Consider the following 27553-nt stretch of genomic DNA (forward strand, 5'->3'; position numbering starts at 1 on the left):
GTAATCCAATTACAACCATGATGTGCAAGGCCTTCACAAGTGTGGGTAAACAGCTGCCTTGTACTATATTTACAAACAAGAGACCGTCTGTGGTCCTAAATAAAGATCAAATACCAAAATTTAATGTGATGTTCATAGAGTAGACCGCAATAATGATAAGACAGAACTCATGCAATTCTAAAAAGACTCCCTAATAAATATTTATACACTTTTAATGTACTGTAGTGTAAAATTCAATTCTTAGATTATTTCTTAAGCTTACCATTCTCCTCCAAATGCTTGATGAGGATGTAGCTGGTCTCGGTCCCCTCTGATGCGTACTCAAGTGCTACATTTCCATTTACATCCTGTAGAAGGACATTGATCCCGGCCTTTCAGGTACAACAGCAGCGTAGACAATACCATCCAGGGTGAGGCACATGGGGGTGGAAGAAAAAAAACAAATAGAAGACGTAAACAAATTGAGTCTCTTTTGGCCTGATTCAGCAATCAATGATAAAGTAGCTCTACTTATCACACTTAGCCAGCATTCTGACGTACCTGAACGCCGGATGAGCAACACGACCAGACAACAGTTAACTACTTCATTAAGAGGGAATCCCCGATGAGAAGGAGAAGGGAACTGAGGGGGTAGTGGTGGCTACAGTGCTACAGTGCGGTTGTGGGTATGTGGCTGCTGGCAAGCTGACTTATGATTAATGGGTCTACAGAATCTATGTGGGAAGCAATATGCTTGAAAGTGCTCTACACATCTGGTGTGCTAATACTACAGAACACAATGATCAGAAAACAACAGAAACAGGATAAAAATTAGGAATATGCTTAAAATTTTACAACTGTTTCTGCTATTGCAGACTTGAATAATGCATACACACAAGTATTGGCAATCTTTTACACTACACTCCATTCTAGAGTATCAGCTACATGTATGATGTTTAAAACAGCTATTCTAGAAAGCTTAGAGTATTGCTCTGTTCTAGAATGTTCTAGATTCATCAAGTTACTCTATAAAATGTGTAGTATAGAGAGATTCTCAGTAAACAGTTACAATATAAATACACATTCTAAAATGCTAGTTGTATTTCCATTCTAGAATGTTAGATATATTTTCTAGAATGGTAGACATATTGTCTAGAATGTTAGATATATTTGCTAGAATGTTAGATATCTTGTCTAGAATGTTAGATATATTTTCTAGAATGTTAGAGTAAATCTTTATTGTACACTATGAAATAGATTTTAAATATATAATCATAAATACCATTGTCTACAATGTTAGATATATTGTCTAGAATGTTACATATATTGTCTAGAATGTTAGATATATTGTCTAGAATGTTAGATATATTTTCTAGAATGTTAGAGTAAATCTTTATTGTACACTGAAATAAATTTTAAGTGTATAATCATAAATACCATTGTCTAGAATGTTAGATATATTGTCTAGAATGTTAGATATCTTGTCTAGAATGTTAGATATATTGTCTAGAATGTTAGATATCTTGTCTAGAATGTTTGATATATTGTATAGAATGTTAGATATCTTGTCTAGAATGTTATATATATTGTCTAGAATGTTAGATATCTTGTCTAGAATGTTATATATATTGTCTAGAATGTTAGATATCTTGTCTAGAATGTTAGATATATTGTCTAGATTGTTAGATATCTTGTCTGGAATGTTAGATATCTTGTCAAGAATGTTAGATATCCTGTCTAGAATGTTATATATACAGTGTATCACAAAAGTGAGTACACTCCTCACATTTCTGCAGATATTTAAGTATATCTTTTCATGGGACAACACTGACAAAATGACACTTTGACACAATGAAAAGTAGTCTGTGTGCAGCTTATATAACAGTGTAAATTTATTCTTCCCTCAAAATAACTCAATATACAGCCATTAATGTCTAAACCACCGGCAACAGAAGTGAGTACACCCCTTAGTGAAAGTTCCTGAAGTGTCAATATTTTGTGTGGCCACCATTATTTCCCAGAACTGCCTTAACTCTCCTGGGCATGGAGTTTACCAGAGCTTCACAGGTTGCCACTGGAATGCTTTTCCACTCCTCCATGACGACATCACGGAGCTGGCGGATATTCGAGACTTTGCGCTCCTCCACCTTCCGCTTGAGGATGCCCCAAAGATGTTCTATTGGGTTTAGGTCTGGAGACATGCTTGGCCAGTCCATCACCTTTACCCTCAGCCTCTTCAATAAAGCAGTGGTCGTCTTAGAGGTGTGTTTGGGGTCATTATCATGCTGGAACACTGCCCTGCGACCCAGTTTCCGGAGGGAGGGGATCATGCTCTGCTTCAGTATTTCACAGTACATATTGGAGTTCATGTGTCCCTCAATGAAATGTAACTCCCCAACACCTGCTGCACTCATGCAGCCCCAGACCATGGCATTCCCACCACCATGCTTGACTGTAGGCATGACACACTTATCTTTGTACTCCTCACCTGATTGCCGCCACACATGCTTGAGACCATCTGAACCAAACAAATTAATCTTGTTTTCATCAGACCATAGGACATGGTTCCAGTAATCCATGTCCTTTGTTGACATGTCTTCAGCAAACTGTTTGCGGGCTTTCTTGTGTAGAGACTTCAGAAGAGGCTTCCTTCTGGGGTGACAGCCATGCAGACCAATTTGATGTAGTGTGCGGCGTATGGTCTGAGCACTGACAGGCTGACCCCTTACCTTTTCAATCTCTGCAGCAATGCTGACAGCACTCCTGCGCCTATCTTTCAAAGACAGCAGTTGGATGTGACGCTGAGCACATGCACTCAGCTTCTTTGGACGACCAACGCGAGGTCTGTTCTGAGTGGACCCTGCTCTTTTAAAACGCTGGATGATCTTGGCCACTGTGCTGCAGCACAGTTTCAGGGTGTTGGCAATCTTCTTGTAGCCTTGGCCATCTTCATGTAGCGCAACAATTCGTCTTTTAAGATCCTCAGAGAGTTCTTTGCCATGTGGTGCCATGTTGGAACTTTCAGTGACCAGTATGAGAGAGTGTGAGAGCTGTACTACTAAATTGAACACACCTGCTCCCTATGCACACCTGAGACCTAGTAACACTAACAAATCACATGACATTTTAGAGGGAAAATGACAAGCAGTGCTCAATTTGGACATTTAGGGGTGTAGTCTCTTAGGGGTGTACTCACTTTTGTTGCCGGTGGTTTAGACATTAATGGCTGTATATTGAGTTATTTTGAGGGAAGAATAAATTTACACTGTTATATAAGCTGCACACAGACTACTTTTCATTGTGTCAAAGTGTCATTTTTTCAGTGTTGTCCCATGAAAAGATATACTTAAATATCTGCAGAAATGTGAGGGGTGTACTCACTTTTGTGATACACTGTATTGTCTAGAATGTTAGATATCTTGTCTAGAATGTTATATATATTGTCTAGAATGTTAGATATCTTGTCTAGAATGTTAGATATCTTGTCTAGAATGTTAGATATATTGTCTAGAATGTTAGATATATTTTCTAGAATGTTAAGAGTAAATCTTTATTGTACACAATGAAATAGATTTTAAGTATATAATCATGAATACCATTGTCTAGAATGTTAGATATCTTGTCTAGAATGTTAGATATATTGTCTAGAATGTTAGATATCTTGTCTAGAATGTTAGATATCTTGTCTATAATGTTAGATATATTGTCTAGAATGTTAGATATCTTGTCTGGAATGTTAGGTATATTGTCTAGAATGTTAGATATCTTGTCTGGAATGTTAGATATATTGTCTAGAATGTTAGATATCTTGTCCAGAATGTTAGATATCTTGTCAACAATGTTAGCTATCTTGTCTAGAATGTTAGATATATTGTCTAGAATGTATCTTGTCTGGAATGTTAGTCCAAGTAAATCTCTATTGTACATTAATACATAGATTGCCACTCTACAATCATTATTTTAGGAAGTTAGTTATGCTGTCTAGAATGATAGTTTGTTATTGTAGTAAATCTATGATGTACAATAACAGATTCTCAGTATATACACATAACTATTCTAAAATAGAAGTAAGATATCTTGCCTAGAATGTTAGTTTAAGTAAATCTCTATTGTACACTATTAGTTTACAATAATAAATACACATTCTAGAATGTTAGTTAGATATCCTGTGTAGAATGTAAGCTCTGTTCTAGAGTTTTGCAGTCAGTACAAATCTCCATAGAATACTCACTGTCTATTTTAAAACATTAATAATGTTGCATATCCATTTTACATTTCAAATATTGCAATAAATAGTTTCACTCTAAAAAGTTTTTTCTCTCTCAAATGTTATACACTATACAATTTATGGCCAGAAGTATGTGGCCACCCCTTCTCACAGACCAAGACTAATTAGTTCTTAAGTATAAACCCCATAGTTTTATTCTCAGAAATGACATTATTTCTGTATCTCTATAACTGTTTTTCCACTTTTATGTAAAATATTATGGAATTGTGTAATAGAAATTAATATGAGTAAGGGACTTTTTATAATCATATAATGTATTTTCACATATTTAGTAATCATTATGTGTAAGAGTGCTGCAACCTAGATCACACAAAACAATCAGATATAATGTGCAAACATAAACATCACAAGGATGTAAAAACAAAGTAAATCTAAGAAAGACAAGCTATCACATCACAGAATTATTTAGAGCATAGCAGATTCTATGGTGCCAGATGTATTTTCTTATTTTGAATGATGTATGTTTCATGGCATTCTCTTTGTGTGTCCGACTCCGAGGATACTTAGCGATACTTAGTTGTTCTTACTGCGGTCTGCTTCTATGCTGTATGTAAGAATCCACAATTGTGCTTTCATTACACTTCAGTCCAGCTAAAAAGAATCTCTTGTGTCTGAGTTTGCTTTCTGACAGAAACGTTCCACTACAATTGCTATGTTTTGTCTTATGCAAAAAGTGTTGATAGCAAGTGTGATCTATTAGTTGTATTCATGCCTTAAGTTCTCACTTTAGAATTTCTGGTTGGCTTGCACATTGATGCGAGTGTGATAAAAAAAATTAACGTCCTTTTTCAGTAAAGGTTAATGTCTCTTTCTGTCTCTCAGCAGTGAATGAACACTCTGCCTGTCAAATTCACCACTGTTAGTTTCAACTTGCAAAACGCATAATGATTTCTTCATACAATAAAGAGACATTTCAGGCTAACACAGATAAAAAGGGCAACATGCTTTACAGAGCTCTGCACACATACACTGCTAAAAGAATTTTAAGATTCATTGGGGGCTGGTAAAAATCAGACAGGGACAGGAATATAAAAAGGAATGACTGTGATAAAACATTAAAAAGTAAAACTTCAGCATCTGTTTGAGATTTAAATCCCCTACAGAGAACTGTCTGTCACAAATTACCACCAACCAACAGCTTCATCTATTTAGCTGGAACACAATGTTACTTTCTTTCTTTTATGTCTTTCATGTCATTCATGTGATTTATCTGTGCACAGCAGATTTATTATCAGAACCCTGTCAATCATGCTTAGAGGTTAGGAGCAGGTTAATGAATGGATTAATTAACATTAAACATCCTCTGCAGTTTTGTCTCTATTCATCAGCAACGAGCAGTCTGAAAAAAAGCGCATTGTTCTGAAGTGTCAGCAGACACAAATACATATCGAGCTGTAAAGCTCCAGAGACTGATGATAGATTTGATAGCGTGTCAGGGTGTTGAGGGATTTGTTCTATAATGCTAAAAATGTACCAGATCCTGAGCAAACAGTTGTCTATCCAGAAAGGTCCAGGTGAGGTGTTGGTCTAACATAAACTAAAATAGCTTAAAGGCTCCTTGTTATACAGTGAATTAAGAAAATATTCAGACCCTTTGACTTTTAGTGTACTGTATACACACCAATCAGCCATAACATTAAAACCACCTCCTTGTTTCTACACTCACTGTCCATTTTATCAGCTCCACTTACCATATAGAAGCACTTTGTAGTTCTATAATTACTGACTGTAGTCCGTCTGTTTCTCTGCATGCTTAGTTAGCCCCCTTTCATGCTGTTCTTCAATGGTCAGGACCCCCACAGGACCACCACAGAGCAGGTATTATTTAGGTGTGGATCATTCTCAGCAGTGCATTGACAATGACATGGTGGTGGTGTGTTAGTGTGTGTTGTGCTGGTATGAGTGGAACAGACACAGCAATGCTGATGTCCACTCACTGTCCACTCTATTAGACACTCCTACCTAGTTGGTCCACCTTGTAGACGTCCACCTTGTAATTTAAGATTAAGGGCCTTGCTCAAGGGCCCAACAGCAGCAACCTGGCAGTGGTGGAGCTTGAATCAGCGACCTCTTGATTACTAGTTCAGTACCTTAACTGCTGGGATACAACTGCCTGACAGACCCAGTGTGTTGGCACTGTCCTAAAAGAGACCATCCATCTGAAGAGAAATGTCCCATTAGATTGATCAAGTGACCAATCACAATACTGTTGTATTGATTTGAATTGACATTCTCTAACAGGACAGGAAGATTTAAACCCTGTTATCAAAAAGCCTCTGACAGCATGACAGATCAACCAGACTCTCACAGTAGGGGTTCAGAATTTAGGCCTGTACTGTTCTTAGTGCACATTACACAAGCATTTATCTTATTATAACACCAGCCAGCTGACAAGTCGAATAAAGCTTCTGCCAACAGTGCACCAGTAATGTTCCTGTCCTCACAGTCACATTTATCACATTTATACTGCATTTTGTCTTTAATTTGTCAAAAGTCTGTACAAAATCCACACAGACGTTCTTTCATCTCCATCTTATTTCCTCTCAGACAAATAGCCGGCCCATCAGCAGTGATGGGGAGTGTGTGTTTCTGTGTTTGGATGCTCATTAGGGTAAAGCATCTATCGATCTGTCTCTGACTGGGACAAACACAAACAGGTTTGGCAATGGGCAAACCATGTGTCGATACACGATGCATCAGACTACGGCGGTGGATGTTGTCCTGGGTGTCAGAACACCATGTAGGCTCACCCTAAATGCAGATAGGGTTGCAAGAACCCGGGCAAATAGATGCTAATAAAAATGAAAAGGTTTCAAGTATTAAAAATTGCATTAGCTTGGGATGTCTATTAAATTGTGAGCTCGTCTTACACCACCACTTACACTCCACTTATCTCAAGTGATATACACCGATCAGCCATAACTTTAAAACCACCTCCGTGTTTCTACACTTACTGTCCATTTTATCAGCTCCACTTACTATATAGAAACACGTTGTAGTTCTACAATTACTGAATGTAGTTCATCTGTTTCTCTACATACTGTTTTAGTCTGCGTTCACCCTGTTCTTCAATGGTCAGGACCCCCACAGGACCACCACAGAGCAGATATTATTTAGGTGGTGGATCATTCTCAGCACTGCAGTGACAATGACATGGTAGTGGTGTGTTAGTGTGTGTTGTGCTGGTATGAGTGGATCAGACACAGCAGCGCATTAAAAAAGCTTTAAAGGCAAACCTTAAAAAGTAGATCACGATGACATGTCAACTGAAATGGTAAATCTCAAGCCACTACCAAGTCAAGTGCCAGGTACTACACAGGTAAACATGCCAATGTGAAAGGGGATTAAGAAAAGAGGGTAAGTATGATGATAAGTATTCAACCCGTGAAGCTCTCTGTCTCTCTCTCTCTCTCTCTCTCTCTCTCTCTCTCTCACTCTCCACTCTGAATGATGAGGATGAGCTGATCAAGCTGCTTTTAGTCCTTGAGAAGAAACTGCCACTATTGATTAGCTTTTAGCACAGTGCTCTCGAACCCACTTCACCCAGACTGAATGACAAATAACTGGCAGGGGCGGCATGGAGAGGAAACTGGCAATGATGTCCTCCCACCTCCCAAACATATGCAAAAGGTGGAATAAAGAAGAGCTTTTGTAGCCTAGCGGTTATTGTATTGGACTAGGTAAGTGGAAGGTTGCTGGTTCAAACCTCACCACTGCCATGTTGCCACTGTTGGGACCTTGAGCAAGGCCCTTAATGCTCAGTTGCTTAGACTGTATACTCTAAGTCGCTTTCTAGGGTAGCTGTAGCCTAGTAGTTAAGGTAATGGACCAGTAATCAGAAGGTTGCTGGTTCAAGCCCCACTACTGCCAGGTTCCCACTGTTGGGACCTTGAGCAAGGCCCTTAATGCTCAGTTGCTTAGACTGTATACTCTAAGTCGCTTTCTAGGGCAGCTGTAGCCTAGTAGTTAAAGTACTGGACCAGTAATCAGAAGGTTGCTGGTTCAAGTCTCACCACTGCCAGATTGCCACTGTTGGGCCCTTGAGCAAGGCCCTTAAACCTCAATTGCTTAGATTGTATAGTCACAACACTGTAAGTCACTTTGGATAAAAGTGTCTGCTAGATGCTGAAAATGTAAATGAATAACAGCTAAAGCCAGCTGGGTGTGAATGGGTGTGTGAAGGTTCACCTTGTGGCCACGGTTTTTCTTTACACAGGATGGACCTTGACCCTGATCAGGATACAACATTTAATTAGGATCAATAAATGAATGAATGACAAACCCACTATCACTTTCCATAGAAGCATAACCAGTGCACAACAAAACATGTCTTCCAATATAAGCTAATAGTGATTACATTCCCAGTGGCCTTGGTTATTAAGGAAAATACTACTATTCCCAGAATGCATTGTAAACAATGTAATTAAATTACCTACACACTATGTAAAGCCTGTTTATCTTGTATAATTAGCTAGCACATTCATTAGTCAGACAGTTTGTGACCTTGGGATGCAAATATACTTCATGAGTCTCTTGACGAGTTTGATTCTGGGATTGTGGGTAATGTTATACATTCCTGTCTGTCTGCCGGTCGGCCATTCATGCCAGCCAGGCTTTGTTGTGCTAGACATGTGACCTCTGGTGCATTGGATTTAGACTGGCATCCCACCAAATAGCACCCTTTGGCCTGCTGCTGCCATGTCTCTGTGATGCCAAATAGATGGTACCTACAGGCCCATGCACAAGCCCATCTCCAAAATTTGCCAGTGCCTTTAGATCCCCAAGAAGGAGGACTCCAGCATTGACAGAGACCTCATCATGTAGTATTAGAGTGCCATTAGAGTACTCTTAAGCTGCTTTGTGGCTTCGCAATGGTGCGCCAGATTAGTTCTACCTGGCTGCCACTGTTGTCCGCTCACACCACCACTGGCCCAATGAACTGATCAGCTCAATGGTCTGTGGCTATCTGTCTAATTTCAAACATATCACTTATCTTCAAAGAGGTTAGGGCATAGTCATGGTTACTTCAAAATGGACTATTCAGTGGTTTAGTTTTGGATCAAGCAGACTAGTAGGAGGGATGGAGAGGAATACAGCACAGAAAGGTATTGAGTAGGACATAGCAAAAACTCCACCAGCAATGACTTACTGTCCATACTTGCTACACACAGATGAAGATATACTAGACAAATAACTGCAGCTCCATAATAAATCACCAGTACCTTGATATATTTCATCTTGACTTGGATCATTAAAAGCCTCTAACAGACAGAGCTATTGATCCAACTGAAACATCATGTGCTTCAAAGGAAATAGTAAATGGTCACAGCTTTAGACTTGTTACTGGCACTTGTGTTGGGTGTAAGAAGGGGTTAACAAGCTGAACCTTGACTGTGACAAGACAACCCCATTTTTTAATAAGTGATGATATATCACCACACCAAGCCAAAATGACAGAAATCAGCTTACACCATCTCCCGGTCCATCACAACAGTGGTTATGAGGACAGTGCTGATTCAATAAAGTCCTACAATAAAAATATGAGCATATGGGTTTGTGTGCGGACACCTGCGGTCTGCAGTCATCCCCCCAAAGATATTACAGGATATTATTATGAGATATATAAAGTATGTTGTGTCATAGAATGAATAAAAATGTAAATTTAAAGGTGAATTGGGTATTTTTATCTAGTGCTCAGGGTGGACTATAGTAATTGATGATGTTTTTCCACCATCTTGAGATACTGGATATTAAATCAGTACTGTCTAAACTCAATAGCTGGAAAATGTACACGAGGGCTGTGGTAGCTTAACAGTTAAGGTGCTGAACTAGTAACTGAAAGGTTGCTGGTTCAAACCACTGTTTAGCCCTAAACAGACAGAGAGACAGATAGGTAGGTAGATAGGTAGGTAGGTAGGTAGGTAGGTAGGTAGGTGGGTGGGTGGGTGGATGGATGGGTGGGTGGGTGGGTGGATGGATGGATGGATGGATGGATGGATGGATGGATGGATGGATGGATGGATAGATGGATAGATAGATAGATAGATAGATAGATAGATAGATAGATAGATAGATAGATAGATAGATAGATAGATAGATAGATAGACAGACAGATGGATAGATAGACACACAGAGAGATAGACAAACGTAAATAAAAGAGTAGATAGATAGACAGACAGACAGACAGACAGACAGACAGACAGACAGACAGACAGACAGACAGACAGAAAGACAGAAAGATAGACAGACGGATAGATAGAAGGATGGACGGATGGACAGACAGTCAAACAGACAGACAGACAGACAGACAGACAGACAGACAGATAGAAGATAGATATATAGATAGACAGACAGATAGATAGACAGAAAGATAGATAGAAGATACAGTGTATCACAAAAGTGAGTACACCCCTCACATTTCTGCAGATATTTAAGTATATCTTTTCATGGGACAACACTGACAAAATGACACTTTGACACAATGAAAAGTAGTCTGTGTGCAGCTTATATAACAGTGTAAATTTATTCTTCCCTCAAAATAACTCAATATACAGCCATTAATGTCTAAACCACCGGCAACAAAAGTGAGTGCACCCCTTAGTGAAAGTTCCTGAAGTGTCAATATTTTGTGTGGCCACCATTATTTCCCAGAACTGCCTTAACTCTCCTGGGCATGGAGTTTACCAGAGCTTCACAGGTTGCCACTGGAATGCTTTTCCACTCCTCCATGACGACATCACGGAGCTGGCGGATATTCGAGACTTTGCGCTCCTCCACCTTCCGCTTGAGGATGCCCCAAAGATGTTCTATTGGGTTTAGGTCTGGAGACATGCTTGGCCAGTCCATCACCTTTACCCTCAGCCTCTTCAATACAGCAGTGGTCGTCTTAGAGGTGTGTTTGGGGTCATTATCATGCTGGAACACTGCCCTGCGACCCAGTTTCCGGAGGGAAGGGAACATGCTCTGCTTCAGTATTTCACAGTACATATTGGAGTTCGTGTGTCCCTCAATGAAATGTAACTCCCCAACACCTGCTGCACTCACGCAGCCCCAGACCATGGCATTCCCACCACCATGCTTGACTGTAGGCATGACACACTTATCTTTGTACTCCTCACCTGATTGCCGCCACACATGCTTGAGACCATCTGAACCAAACAAATTAATCTTGGTCTCATCAGACCATAGGACATGGTTCCAGTAATCCATGTCCTTTGTTGACATGTCTTCAGCAAACTGTTTGCGGGCTTTCTTGTGTAGAGACTTCAGAAGAGGCTTCCTTCTGGGGTGACAGCCATGCAGACCAATTTGATGTAGTGTGCGGCGTATGGTCTGAGCACTGACAGGCTGACCCCCCACCTTTTCAATCTCTGCAGCAATGCTGACAGCACTCCTGCGCCTATCTTTCAAAGACAGCAGTTGGATGTGACGCTGAGCACGTGCACTCAGCTTCTTTGGACGACCAACGCGAGGTCTGTTCTGAGTGGACCCTGCTCTTTTAAAACGCTGGATGATCTTGGCCACTGTGCTGCAGCTCAGTTTCAGGGTGTTGGCAATCTTCTTGTAGCCTTGGCCATCTTCATGTAGCGCAACAATTCGTCTTTTAAGATCCTCAGAGAGTTCTTTGCCATGAGGTGCCATGTTGGAACTTTCAGTGACCAGTATGAGAGAGTGTGAGAGCTGTACTACTAAATTGAACACACCTGCTCCCTATGCACACCTGAGACCTAGTAACACTAACAAATCACATGACATTTTGGAGGGAAAATGACAAGCAGTGCTCAATTTGGACATTTAGGGGTGTAGTCTCTTAGGGGTGTACTCACTTTTGTTGCCGGTGGTTTAGACATTAATGGCTGTATATTGAGTTATTTTGAGGGAAGAATAAATTTACACTGTTATATAAGCTGCACACAGACTACTTTTCATTGTGTCAAAGTGTCATTTTGTCAGTGTTGTCCCATGAAAAGATATACTTAAATATCTGCAGAAATGTGAGGGGTGTACTCACTTTTGTGATACACTGTAGATGTATAAACAGAGACAGACAGATAGACATATAGAGAGATAGACAGACCAATAGATAGACAGATAAAGAGATAGATAGACAGACAGAAAGATAGATATATAGATAGATAGATAGATAGATAGATAGATAGATAGATAGATAGATAGATAGATAGATAGATAGATAGACGGACGGACGGACGGACGGACGGACGGACGGACGGACAGACAGAGATAGATAGATAGACAGAGAGATAAATAGAGAGATAGATAGATAGAGAGAAGGATGGATGGACAAACAGACGGAAGGACAAATGGATAGATGGACAGATGGACAGCCGGCCAGACAGACAGACACATAGATAGATAGATAGATAGATAGATAGATAGATAGATAGATAGATAGATAGATAGATAGATAGATAGATAGATAGACACAGACGGACAAACAGACAGACAGATGAATAGATAGATAGACAAGCGGACGGACGGACAGACAGATAGATAGATGGACAGACTATGGACTGTCTATCTGACTGACAAACAAACGGACGGACAGACAAGATGGACGGCCGGACAGACAGACAGACAGGTGGTGCCATAAAACATCTTGGGACCTGAAGTATAAAACATCTTTGCACATTTCTGCTTCAGGTGACATTCAAATAAAAACATATATGACCTTCTGAGATCTGTTTAGAGCTTATTAGAATTTCTCATTGTGATTGTTGGGACAGTGGTAGCTCAGTGGTTAAGGTACTGAACTAGTATTCACAAGGTTGCAGATTCACAACACACAATCTAGATTGTATACAGTCACAATTGTAAGTCACTTTGGATAAAAGCGTCTGCTAAATGCCACAAATTTAAATGTACTTGTGGTCCATATTGGTCTAATTGGTGCAGTTAAACTGGCCCTTTTTCAAACATATCACTGATCTTCAAAGAGATTAGGGCATAGTTGTGGTTACTTCAGAATAGACTATTCAACGGTTCAGTTTTGGATCAAGCACACTAGTAGGAGGGATGGAGAGGAATACAGCACAGAAAGGTATTGAGTAAGACATACCAAAAGCTTGGATGAAAGAGAAATGGGTGTGGGAGTGGGAGTGGGAGGCTTCATCCTAAAGCAAGCATGGCACTGAGGAGATAAGAGCATTAACACGGTTGAAAATAGCAGCCAGCACAAGCCTGCAGGTTTCTACAGAAAGTGAGAGAATGCAGAGAGGATAGATGGGGGAAATGGAACTGATGAAAATAAAGGAGGAAACTGACAGATGCATAGTGGCTGCTATGTGGATAAAAAAACATGAAGAATATAGAATGAGGGAAGGAATGTATGGAAGATGATTAATAAGAAGATGGTAAAAGCTTTAATGGAGAGACTATTTTGAAGGAGAAGGAAAGGTTATTTGAAAAAATAAAAAAGAGAGTGAGAGAGAGTGAGAGAGAGCGGGAAAGCCATAGTGAAAGTCTGTAGTAAGCAGATGAAACTGTAGTATGGAGGAGTTCCAAAGTGTGTATCCATAGCAACTGAGTGGGCCAGTCTGTACTGACTGACTCACTTACATGAGAGAATGTGTGTGCGTGTGTGTGTGGGTGTGTGTGTGTGGCGTGCGTGTAATGAGTAATTTGTGTAAGTGTGTGTAATAAATCTAGTGTATGTGCATGGTGTATACAGTATGTATAGAGCATGTGTATAGTGTATATAGTGTATGTATAGTGTGTGTGGCGTGTGTGCATGGTGTATTTAGTATGTGTACTGTGCATGTGTATGGTATGTGTAGTGTGTGTGGTGTATATAGTACATGTGTATGGTGTGTGTAGTGTATGTATAGTCTGTGTGGGTGTGTGTTTGCTATGTGTGTAATGAGTTTGTAATATGCACGTGCTGTATATATTGTGAGTGTGTAATATGTGTGTGTGTAATGAGTCTTGTGTATGCACATGGTGTGTATGTTGTGAGTGTGTGTGTGGTGTGTATAGTATGTGTATAGTGCATGTGTGGTGTGTATAGTATGTGTATAGTGCATGTGTATGGTGTGTATATTGTATGTATAGTTTGTGTGTGCATGGTGTACATAGTATGTTTATGGTGCATGTGTATGGTGTGTATAGTGAAAGTACAGTGTGTGTGGGTGTGTGTAATAAGTTCGTAATTTGTGTAAGTGTGTGTAATGAGCCTAGTGTGCAATGTGTGTAGTATGTGTATAGTGCACTATACACACGTGTAATGAGTCTAGTTTATGTGCATGGTGTACATACAGTAGTATGTGTATGGTTTGTACAGTGTATGTATAGTATGTGTGGGCGTGTGTGTAATGAGTCTAGTGTGCATGGTGTAAATAGTATGTGTATAGTGCATGTATATGGTGTGTGTAAATTATGTGTATAGTGTGTGTGTGGTGTATAGTATGTGTATAGTGCATGTGTATGCTGTAAATATTGTAAGTATAATGGGTGTGTGGGTGTGAGTGTGTGTGTTTGTGTCAAGGTTTCGAAGGCTAATTTTAATGCATGGGTTCTCCCTGAACACACCCTGAACTGTACGTCTTTCATTTAAATTCAGGAACAATTTAAAGCAGTCAATACACCTTCTGCATGTTTGGGGGGTGGGTGGAAACCAAATTAGTTGGAAGAAACATTACAGCAACAAAAAGCATCCTACTAGGACCCACCATATCTTTAACAACTGCTTTCTGTTAGATTTTAGCTCGATTATCTGGTCTTCAATTATTTGTGCATTTGGTTAGAAACAAATCCCCCCAGTCCAAAAAATAGGAACTTTAGTAAAAGCCAAATGTACATGTACTACGGTACTAATTAACAAAGCTACAAGAATTTGGAAGACAGGAATATACTGTACATGTGTGTTATAGCATGTTTTTTTTCTTAGCCATTAGACTGAATCTGATGTAGAGCATTCTCCCTCCCCTTTCTCCAAATTCTGATAACTGCCATTCGTCCATAACTTTGATTCTCTGATTATAATCAGCCTGGATATCAAATGAATGACAACTATTGCTACACAGGGTAGGGCTAGCTTAGTGGTTAAGGTACTGGACTAGTAATCAGAGGGTTGCTAGTTCATGTCCCACCACCACCAAACTGACACTGTTGGGTCCCTGAGCAAGGTCCTTAACATTTCAATTACTCAAGTTGTATTCAGTTGTAATTATAAGACGCTTTAGATAAAAGCGTCTGCTAAATGCTGTAAATGTAAATGCTACAGAAGCCATGTCAAGTGCGGAATTACCCAAATAATGTGATGAAGAGGTAGATGAAGATGAACCTTAAGAAAAGCGCTTTTGCAATTTTCTTGACTAGAAAGTGGATTATAATTTTAGTGACATTTAACACGCTGCATGTCAATAAAATTAAAACGCTACAAGAACACAAGTCAAACGTCTCCTGTCAACCTCTTTAAACACCTCAAAAGATAATAATTTCACTGTACAGTACTGACAGTAGCATTTGCGACTTTTTAAAAACATTGTTGATGGTCTGTGATTGTTGATTATCTGATCGTCAGAGGTTCCACTGTATTTTTCAATTCAATCTTTTTATATTTGCATTGTTGGGGAGAAAAAGAACCTAGAGGTGATAAACTAATAACAGTGACACATTTCATTTAAACAGTTTTGATAGAAACTGCTGACATTACATGGTTCTGCATGAGTAAGGAAACCTTGTTTGTGACTGTGAGTGTGAGGACTATCAAATTCTGTACTTCATTGACCCACTTAACAGAAAGTGAACGAGGAGCATGATAGAGAGAGAGTCGCCTCAGTGCTGTCAATTAATGCGTTAAACAGCTTTTTCTCTGCCACCCTCCACTATGCAAATGAGGTCTACTTTTAAAAATCCATTCAAACATTTTCAAGGACTTATTTACACAAGTGCACACACTCAGTAGTAAATACTGTCTTCAAAGCACAGCTGCAGACTTAAAATATGCTCTATTTACATTTTTTACACGCACACACTTTCTGTGGATGACTGCAAATTTGTTCTACTTAAGGAAATAATGACTCTATTAAAAAATCATACGCAGCTTTAATAGCATCATGCTGCACCAGCTTCACACAGACACATATATGAAGAAAACCAGTGAATATTCATCGACACGAAAGCACAGGAATCATGCGGTCTGACATTTCTGACATATCTACCCAGTTTAACTCCCACATTACACACAGCTCACTGAGCACTGCAGCAGAGAAAAATAAAAAAAATACAAATTCAAGATGATAATGTTGGAAAAAACACCGTCCATAAAATATTGGGACATTTTATTTATTTATTTATTTTTTTCATTTTTTGTTTTTGCAATTTCCGTTTTTTTTTTTGTTTTTTTGTTTTTTCCAATTGTTTAGATTTTTTCCATGTTTATGTTTTATTTTTTACTTTTTTTTCTTTTTTCAATTATTTAGATTTCTTCAATGTTTATATTTTTTTAACTTTTTTTCTTTTTCCAATTGTTTAGATTTTTTCAATGTTTAAATTTTTTTACCTTTTTTTTCTTTTTTTAATTTTTTCTCTTATTTTCATTTTTTCATTTTTTTCATTGTTTTTCTTTTCTTCAGCTATTTTTTCAATTTTTTTCTCATTTTCATTTTTTCTTTTTGTTCTTTTTTTCAATTTTTGCAATTTTGTCAGTTTTAAATTTTTTAATTGTTTTGATTCTTTTCAAAGTTGACATTTTTTATTTATTTTTTACATTTTTTCTTTTTTCCTCTCCAATTATTTTTCTATTTTTTATTTTTATTTATTTATTTATTTTATTTTAATGTATGTTGTGTTCTTAGGGCAAAAAAGAAATAGAACCAAGCTAGTTGTTACCAATGTAAAAGCCAGCATCTGCCATGACATGGGTTACTTAAACATCTGCAAAGGCACCATTAATGCTATACGGCTACATTAAGTAGGGGCCAAAAAGTAGGCGCACTAGTAACCCTGCTTCTCGTGCTTATTCCTGTCAGATAAGCATTTTGCTGTTTTGCATTCTTACCAAACAATCTCACTCTGAAAAGATTAGATTAATGACTACATGATCTTATCTTGACTGAGTACAAGAATGAAAAAAGATCCTGCTTTTTCATGTCACTGCTTGGGTACGGAACAGCATTATCTCCCAGAATCAGGACAATAGCTTAGGTCAGTTAGATTGGACCACTGATTAAAAATGTCTTCACTAGCAGTTCAGACCAAATCTTGTCAAGGTTAGACCATCCTCATCCGCTTTGTGCTGCATACTCAGACAAGCACACACAGTTAGAACAGGCTGGGCTGAAAGTGTGATGGGTAATCTGCTACACTTCATTAAATTCACAATGTTGACTCGTTCGCAGCCACACGTCCCTGAATTTCCACTTTATTTTCACTTTCATCCCTTTCATTATTCAGAAAAAGCTGTGACAGATTACATGAGCATAAACAAAAGAGGTGGAAATAAAATAAACATGTATACAGTTAAAGGAGGAAGGAGGCGAGTGATTAAAATAAGAGAAGCAACGCCCACTCAATTGGTGGACACCCAATGAGAAGCTGGTAGAACAATGCAATCCACCAACACCAAACCCTCCACCCCCAAATCCACATGCCTATTTAGCCAGTGGAGCAGTTCTGAAGTGAGGCACTAATGCTGGATAAGAGAGCCTGTCTCACAACCAGAGTTCCAATTCCCAAAAGTGTTCAGCTGGGTTGAGTTTAGGCCAATGTAGTTTCACAACAACTTTGTTATTCATGTCTTTAAGGACTACGCTTCAGGTACAGTGCTTTTAACTGCCACAAAGTTAAAAGCATATAACTTATTTTATCAAATTAAACTTAATAATGAAACAAATATTGACAATAAATTATTAAGCCCTTTATATTGTAACTTTTATCAAGCTTAATGTATATGTTATCATGAATATGCATCTTATTAATGCCTTATTCAGCCTTGTTATTTAATGCATAGTAGAAGCCTCTTTGTCAGCAATTTTGGCTGCAAATCTTCCTGGATAAGTCTCTAAAGCTTTGCACCCCCGGATTTGTGCAGTTTATCCCATTCAAGCTTTGTCAGATTGGATGGTTCACAGCACATTTAATTATCCTTTGTTGAGAAACCCTGCCATAGACCCTTCAGACAAAAAAAAATATGTATCTTGTTTGCATATAATACAGTTTTTTTTTTCATTTGGAAAGGTATGTGTGTGTGCGGGGGTAACTTGGAGAAGCTCGAAGTTTTGGAAATGTAATTATAGGCATAAAATGCTGAGATGCTGACACTCACCAGAAGCAGCAGCAGCGCCATATCAGTGTGGTCGCAGGCACAGGCCACATGCAGCGCCGTCCAGAGATCTTCATCCTGCAGATTGATGTTCAGACCTCGTTCTATCAGAACCTCTGCGGCAAACACGTTGTCATGGCGAGCACACTACAGAGAGAGGATCAGAGAGGAATTATGGGTAACTAATGGATGATTGTTCTTGATAAAAAAAATAAAAATCAATCTGAAAATAATAAATGCAACATATAAGTGTTATATAAGCCAAATTTGTGTTAAGGAGGCACCCATATAGTGAGTGTTTACTCCTTCTCCAGAAACACTTGAGGTGTGTGGTGGCAGGTAGCAGTTTCTAGTTTCAGCTCTCTCGATTAAGTTACCATATGTTTTTATTGTAAATAATCACTAAAGGGCCGATTGTAACGTATCCTGCTGTGATTGCAGTTGCGTTGCTGTTTTTCTTGGAGGCTGAATTCTGCATTTATATTGTTCTACTTTACCACAGACACGGCCCCACGGCCGGTTTTTCTTCCTGAAGCACAAACTTGTTTTCACTTTCATTAAATTTCCTCCTTCTGCTTAATTTTCTTACTTATCTTCTTGTACATTTTAGGATCATGTGTAAATATGTGTAACATCATCTACTGGCAGGCTGTGTCACTTTGCAGGTCACAAAATCAGCCTGCATTTTGAAAGATGCAGTTTATGTAGGATTTTACAGTGTATTTTTAAGACAATCATTCTGTCCTCACTAATAGTTTATCCCCCTTTCTCAGCTAGACAGACAGACAGACAGACAGACAGCTCTCTTCAGAATACAGTCGGTTTATTTGCTCCCCAGCTGTGTGCATCAAAATGAAGTAAAAATACAAACAATAAAAACAATAAAGAACCTAATACAGTCAAAGCACACAGCTGTAGTCAAGTGTTACATCTGGTACAATATGAGATTTAACCAAACGTAAAATAACGAGTTAAAATTTTGTGTAAAGTTACTAATTGCTATAGTAACGGTAACAACAGTATTTAATTACGGTAAATTTGTAACTAAAACGCTGTGATATACTCTCACTATATATACTCTTTACTAACAACTGAGAATATAAACGCCACTACTTACAGACAATGCAATATAATTATTTGTATTTATTTATTATTGTTTACATTACTGACTACGCTACCCCGCGTTCTTTTGCCGTAAAAGTCATGGCTTCTTAGCGAAGGTTAAAGTTAGTTGCCATGACTACGATGTCACGTTGTCTCTTAAAGGCGCAGGAGAGCATTAAATTATAAGCGCGTCTCTGTAACGACTCGAACCATCACAACAATCATACAGTCGTTTAAGCTCTCGCGGGCTGGATCAAATGACGCGGCGGGCCGGATCTGGCCCGCGGGTCTTGAGTTTGACACCTGTGCTTTATGGCTTTATAGACCTCACTTTGTCCACAGGGGCACAATCATGCTGGAACAGGTATGGACCTTTACTAAACTGTTGCTGCAAAGTTGGAAGCATAAAGTTTCCTTCATCTAATTGATTTATTACACCTGTTAGCAATTGTTGTGGCTAAAACACATGAATTCAATGCTCAAAAGGGATGTCCCAATACTATTATCTATATAAATATATAGTCCATATGGTGTTTATACATATAACGGGTATCAAAGGAAGAACCGCAGACACCAACAGATGAGTCATGAGAGAATGAGTACAGTGTATGTCAGTTTGTTCTTTAAGGATGGTTGATTGAGAGAGAGATGATAAAAGACCTCTCTAGAGGAAGTGATTGTTGAAGTATGCTCTTACCAGATGAAGCAAAGAGCCTCCAGAGGAAATCACTGTGTTCAGGTCAGCTCCCTCCTTCAACAGCCTCAGCACTGTAGCAATACACAAACACACACACACACAGAGGAGGATAAGCATATCTCTAACCACACAAAGTAGATCTAAACATGACATGTTGTTCCATATAAGACATAATAAGCATAGCCAGTAGAGTATACACTGATCAGCCATAACATTAAAACCACCTCCTTGTTTCTACACTCACTGTCCATTTTATCAGCTCCACTGACCATATAGGAGCACTTTGTAGTACTACAATTACTGACTGTAGTCCGTCTGTTTCTCTGCATGCTCTGTTAGCCCTCTTTCATGCTGTTCTTCAATGGTCAGGACTCTCCCAGGACCACTACAGAGTAGGTATTATTTAGATGGTGGATCATTCTCAGCACTGCAGTGACACTGACATGGTGATGGTGTGTGTTGTGCTGGTATGAGCAATGCTGATGGAGTTTTTAAACACCTCACTGTCACTGTTGGACTGAGAATAGTCCACCAACCAAAAACATCCAGCCAACAGCGCCCTATGGGCAGCGTCCTATGACCACTGATGAAGGTCTAAAAGATGACCAACTCTAACAGCAGCAATAGATGAGCGATCATCTCAGACTTTACATCTACAAGGTGGACCAACTAGGTAGGAGTGTCAAATAGAGTGGACAGTGAGTGGACACGGTATTTAAAAACTTCAGCAGTGCTGCTGTGTCTGATCCACTCATACCAGCACAACACACACTAACACACCACCACCATGTCACTGGGCGCCTACATGAACAACGGTTGGCTGTTGTTCAAGGGCAGGGTGCCAGAGGGGACCTCATAACTGATGCAATTCCAACCTCTGCTGGCTGATTGATGGCGCCTGCACAGAGTCGAGGGATAATGAGGATCAGGGTGTGTCTCTCCATACACAAAGCTAATCCACATATGAATGCGTCTTGTGCAGGTGAAAAGATTCAGTCGGCTCCTGTACATGTATCGGAAAGGGCGTGTGTCGATCTCGTTTCTCCTCAGTCAGAGTGGAGGTCAACATCAGTAAAAAGGAAGCATGATGCAATAGGCTGATTGGATATGACTAGACTGGGTGGAAAATTGGGGGAAAATGGCAAAAAAAATGCAGGTAAAAATATGACATACAGTGACTTTAAATCAATTTAGACCTAAGACATAATTCCCAGCCTGTGTTATGCATTTATTTTTTCTGTCTCCGCAGTGATTAGATAATGACAATATCTCACACAAACGATACACCATCTGCCATCCCTCTCCCTACAGAGCCTACAGGATCATTACGAGTCCTCTGAGGGTGGGTGTCTAAATGATGCCGTAGAAGTGCTGTACGTTCTTTGTGTTACTTCATGCTAAATGCAAGCTCTGCTTTCACCTCTGCTTCAGTTCCTATCAGCCTGGCTTATAGAAGTGCATTATTAATACTTAATCACTATTTACCATTTTAGTTTGCTGTGCTAGCAGCCAGTGATATTGATAAGATGTTAAAATAAGCAGAAATGACCCAAAAAAAAAGAGATGTAGTGTTGCTAATCAAATAAATGTGCTTAATGGGTTGCTGGGAATTATTGGTCATAGATTTATGACCAATTTCAGTAACACCTTCCTCAAAAACTACAATATGAAACTAACACGCCATGACAAATGTATGACAAAGTACAGTGGTACCTTAAAACTCGACATCAATTGGTTCTGGGAGTGGCGTTGAGTTTAAAAGACGTTGAGTTTCAAGGTATTCTTTCCCATAAGAATGTATGGGAAACCTGATAATGCGTTTCATGGTCCTGTGGAACTGCATATATTTTAGGCTAATGTAAAATAATGGGGTTGTTTTGGACACTTATACACTGAAAATAACACAAATATAATATAAAAACACTGAAATACAATTAAAAACAGTTAAATACAATTAATCGTGGAGATGCTTGATCTTGGAATACCGTATTCCGTTCAGTAAAGGTGCATTCACATGAGAAGCGGCACAACAGCTTTTGCGCTGGCTGTGTCGTTATTTCCTATTAAGTGTGTTGGTGCACAAAGCTTTATGTGACTTCATGTTCATGTTTCATGTTCATATGTCGTTTTTTTTTAAAAATAAATTAAGTCACATTAGGCTTTTTTTGACAATAAGTGTTTTAGACTCTCCCGGAAAAGCTGATTCTTACTTTCTCAGAACCCCGAGCTATAACACAAGTTTAAAAGTGAAACAGGAGAAAAATCCAGCTAAACACAGGTACACAGTGAATTTGACGATTATTCCACACAAATGCAGATTCGTCTCATATTCACACTTTGATGAGGTTTTACTCCACCACTCAAGCCGAGCGCTGAACAAAGCAGGAGTCGCACAAACGTCGAGTTCAAGGTAAACGTCGAGTTGAAGGGTACAAATTCCTCGACTCGAGTTTCAAAGATTTCAAGTTTAGGGGACGTCAAGTTACAAGGTACCACTGTATGCCCAGAGACACACTATATAGCCAAAAGTATTTGGACACCTGACCATAAGCTTGTTGGACATCCCATTTAAAAAACAAATGGTGACCTCTCTGTGATCTTTTCAGCTATAACAGCAGCCACTCTTCTGAGAAGGCTTCTCACAGAACAGAATGTGTCCATTCCGTCAAAAGAGGATGTGCATGGCTAGACACTGATGTTGGTAGAAAAAGCCAAACAAAGCTGTTCAGTGTGGCTGACATCAGGGTTCTGTGCAGACCACTGGCGTTTCTTTAAACCAAGCTTATTTTTATGTATTTATAGACCTTGCTGAAATAATTCTCTAAATTATTGCTGAAAAGTTGGAAGCATATAATTTCTTTTATATAGTTGATTAACCTGTTAGCAATTGTTGTGGTCGAAATACACAAATTAATAAATTAGAAGGGGTGTCTCAATACTTCGGTCCATATAGTGTATTTATTATCTCACCACCATTAATCACTTATTCATTTATATTTAATACAGTATTTTATCATATAAAAAATAAAAGGCAGCAGAGGTCCATTGTTAAATTAGAAAAAAAGATGCTCAGTTGTTTCCTCATTGTGTATTAAAATAATTTACAATAAACTATCAAGGTTATAACACAATAAGTATTTATTTATTATAACTACAGTTTGTGGAAAAGCTACCCCAGCATTATAAAGCTGATAATACATAACTACAGCAAGCACAGTGCAAAAGACGATGAAGGTCAGGAACTCTCCTATTATATGAAAACAGCCACTTGGCAAAAAAAAAAAAAACTCATTTGCGCTTTGCATAGCAATGTTCTGCACCTTCCCCTCATCCATTACTCTCTCATTACAGTACAGTTTACTGCCTATTATCTCTTACTTCATCTCTCAGCTTCAGCAGTCTGACACAGCACACACTGACTGATACGAGAGTCACTGATGAAACAATGTTCTGATTAATACAACACTCAACATGCAGCACAGAGATATAGGGCTAACTGTTAATGGTATTAAAGCGCTGATTTAGTAGTTTGTTATATATTGTAAATAAGAGACTTAGTCAAGACTTGGTAAAGGCTTTTGTTTATTATTATTATTATTATTATTATTATTATTATTATTATTATTAATGCAACAACTACTACTACTATCATCACCATCATCAGCAGCAACATCATTATCATTATCATCATTATTACTCTCATCACTATTATTACTACTATTACTATTATTATTAAATACTACTACTATTATTACTACTATTACTATTATTATTAAACACTATTACTATTATTACTACCACTATTACTGTTGTTATTATTACTACTACTACTACTACTACTATTACTACTTCTATTACTATTACTCCTACTATTACTACTACTTCTACTACTAATATTACTACTACTACTACTATTATTATTATTACTACTACTTCTATTACTATTACTACTACTTCTACTACTACTATTACTACTACTTCTACTACTACTATTACTACTACTTCTACTACTGATATTACTACTACAGTTATTATTATTACTACTACTACTACAACTATTACTATTATTATTACTACTACTACTACTATTATTATTATTACTACTACTTCCATTACTATTACTCCTACTATTACTACTACTTCTACTACTACTATTACTACTACAGTTACTATTATTATTACTTCAACTATTACTATTCTTACTACTACTACTACTACTATTACTACTTCTTCTATTACTATTACTCCTACTATTACTTCTACTACTACTATTAGTACTACTTCTACTACTACTTCTACTACTACTATTACTATTATTATTACTACTACTACTATTATCATTACTACTACTATTATTATTATTACTACTACTACTATTATAATTACTACTACTATTATTAGTATTACTCCTACTATTACTACTACTTCTACTACTGCTATTACTATTATTATTACTACTACTATTACTATTAGTATTACTCCTACTATTATTAGTATTACTCCTACTATTACTACTACTTATACTACTACTATTACTACTAGTATTACTATTACTACTACTACTACTATTATTATAACTACTACTACTACTACTATTATTATTACTACTACTTTTATTACTATTACTCCTACTATTACTACAACTTCTACTACTACTATTACTCCTACTATTAGTACAGATAGATAGATAGACAGACAGACAGACAGACAGACAGACAGACAGACAGACAGACAGACAGTTTATTAATCCCGAAGGAAATTAAGGATATTATTTACTAGATATTAAAACTAATAATTACAAAATAGGCATTGCCTTTTTTGTTGCATTTCTAAATGTAACTGATCAGTGTAAATAACCACTACAAATGTTTACACATTTACCTACAGATTTTCAGTAAAACCCATAATGAATGTATTATGCTATAATACAGTATTAGTTTTTTCTCTTTCAAGTGTATTCCGTGTTGGTACTAAGATAGTCTATTATTCACAGAATAATCATTATGACAGAGGTCTAAGAAAAAATATGTCTAGAAATGGGGTGTGGCTGTATACGTTTTAATACTCCATTTGTTTATAGCCAGACATTGCTCAAAGTAGACAGACGAGCCATCTCTTTATCTATGACTAGAACCTTAAAGCAAAAATGACACATGCTGTTCTTTTTTTTTTTTTTTTTTTGCAATGTCAGCATCAGTTTAAACACACTTGCCCATCTCTTTCAAAAATTGCAGCTTGGGGAGCCAAGATGACATTCAAGCACAGTCTCATACACCCCATTACCCTTGATAGGTGTGTAGAATGTGAGCAAATAGATAAAAAGTCAGAGCACAAATCCTTCTATAAAACCAGAGTCATTGTTCCCTGAAACTAACAGCCGTGACCAAGTTGTTTGCGCTTCACTGTGATGAATGAGAACAGCTTAAAGACTGATTAGCTGAATTTGTGAGCTCACTGAGTGATCTCCAGTCGGAAATGGAATCCCAGGGTGTAATCCGCAGAGCTGACGATGCAGGAAAATAAAAATGAAAAACGGCTATGCAGAGGAAATAGGATATGATTGTGAATGTGTGCTGTGAAAACTCTGTGTGATAGGTTGATGCAATCAAGGACTATTTATATATGCACTGCAACTCACAGTGATGTAGATATTATAAGTGTCTTGTTAAGTAGGAAAAAAATTACACATAAGAATAATACCAGATACCTCAGAGTTTGACATGATCATTTTCTAAGGTCAAATATGCAATCAGATCCAGCAATCTGCCAATTTGTCTGCAAAAGATCTAAATCATTGGAGAAACCTTCATAGTGCAAGAAGGTTAATGGGTGTCATGATCAGTCTAGATATACAGCATCCTCTCACTGCACTGAGATGTAAAACCCTCACAGGAGTGGCTGCACTAAACCTAATGACTCATTATTTCAAACAGATGTGCACTTAATAGCAGCTTTGCCCTCTACACAGCTGGAAACAGAACACACACACGCTTTACATGCTTGCCTGTTTAATCGGTCTCCTTCAACTGACCACATAATGAGCTATTACATGGAACTGATTGTACCCTGTACACTGTACACTGTAGCACGTGCCATTGGGAAAGCAAAGGTTTAGTTAGTCTGGTGTACCCAGTTCCCAATAGCCGCCAATCAGTTTAATAATTATGGCATTTAACTGAGACCTTTTATCTAAAGCAACTTGATATAATACAAGCAGTTAAGGGTTAGGAGTCTTGCTCAAGGAGCCAATGGTGGCAACCTGGCAGTGGTGGGGCTTCAACCAGCGACCTAACAATTACTTGCCTAGCTACCAGTGCCCTTAGATTTGATTTAAATATATTGGCAAAAACTCATAAATAGGCTTAAATCAGAGGTTCTCAAGCCCCCTGTGTTGCCACTGTTGGGCCCTTGAGCAAAGCCCTTAACCCTCAACTGCTTAGACTGTATACTGTAAGTCACTTTGGATAAAAGCATCTGCTAAGTGCCAAAAATGTAAATGTAAGCTTTTGGGCAAGCTGTAGCCTAGTGGTTAAGATACTGGACTAGTAATCAGTAGGTTGCTGGGTCAAGCAGCCAGGTTGCCGCTGTTGGGCCCTGTCACAGTACTGTAAGTCGCTTTGGATAAAGGTGTCTGCTAAATGCCAAAAATGTAAATGCCTGTATATTTAAGAGATTAGGGCAGTTGTAGCCTAGTGGTTAAGGTACTGGACTAGTCCTGGACATGCAGAAGGTTGCTGGTTCAAACCCCACCATTGCCAGGTTGCCACTGTTGGGCCCTTGAGCAAGGCCCTTTACCCTCAATTGCTTAGACTGTATAATGTAAGTTGCTGTGGATAAAAGCGTTCCCCTTTTGCTGCCAAAACAGCCCTGACCTGTCGAGACATGGACTCCACTAGACCCCTGAAGGTGTGCTGTGGTATCTGGCACCAATATGTTAGAAGGAGATCCTTTAACTCCTGTAAGTTGTGAGGTGGGGCCTCCATGGATCGGACTTGTTTGTCCAGCACATCCCACAGATGCTCGATTGGACTGAGAGCTGGGGAATTTGAAGGCCAAGTCAACACCTTAAACTCGTTGTTGTGCTCTGCAGACCGGGAACACCCCACAAGAGCTGCAGTTTTGGAGATGCTCTGACCCAGTCATCTAGCCATCACAATTTGGCCCTTGTTGAACTCACGCAAATCCTTATGCTTGCCCATTTTTC

At 38.5% G+C, this 27553-nt stretch overlaps 1 protein-coding gene across 2 annotated transcripts in view; it reads right to left on the reverse strand.

Moving 5' to 3' along the window:
• Positions 1 to 27553, reverse strand: part of myo16 (myosin XVI) — a 313223-nt gene that overhangs the window by 232841 nt on the left and 52829 nt on the right. For both annotated transcript variants that reach the window (XM_063006388.1, XM_063006387.1), the window contains exons 3-5: positions 20350 to 20420; positions 18552 to 18695; positions 263 to 371 (exon numbers count right to left, since the gene is read on the reverse strand). In XM_063006388.1, coding sequence (XP_062862458.1) covers positions 263 to 371; positions 18552 to 18695; positions 20350 to 20420 — 324 coding nt within the window. The remainder of the gene's footprint in view (positions 1 to 262; positions 372 to 18551; positions 18696 to 20349; positions 20421 to 27553) is intronic.

This window comes from Trichomycterus rosablanca, chromosome 12 (assembly GCF_030014385.1).
Source record: "Trichomycterus rosablanca isolate fTriRos1 chromosome 12, fTriRos1.hap1, whole genome shotgun sequence".
NCBI classification, from domain to species: domain Eukaryota; kingdom Metazoa; phylum Chordata; class Actinopteri; order Siluriformes; family Trichomycteridae; genus Trichomycterus; species Trichomycterus rosablanca.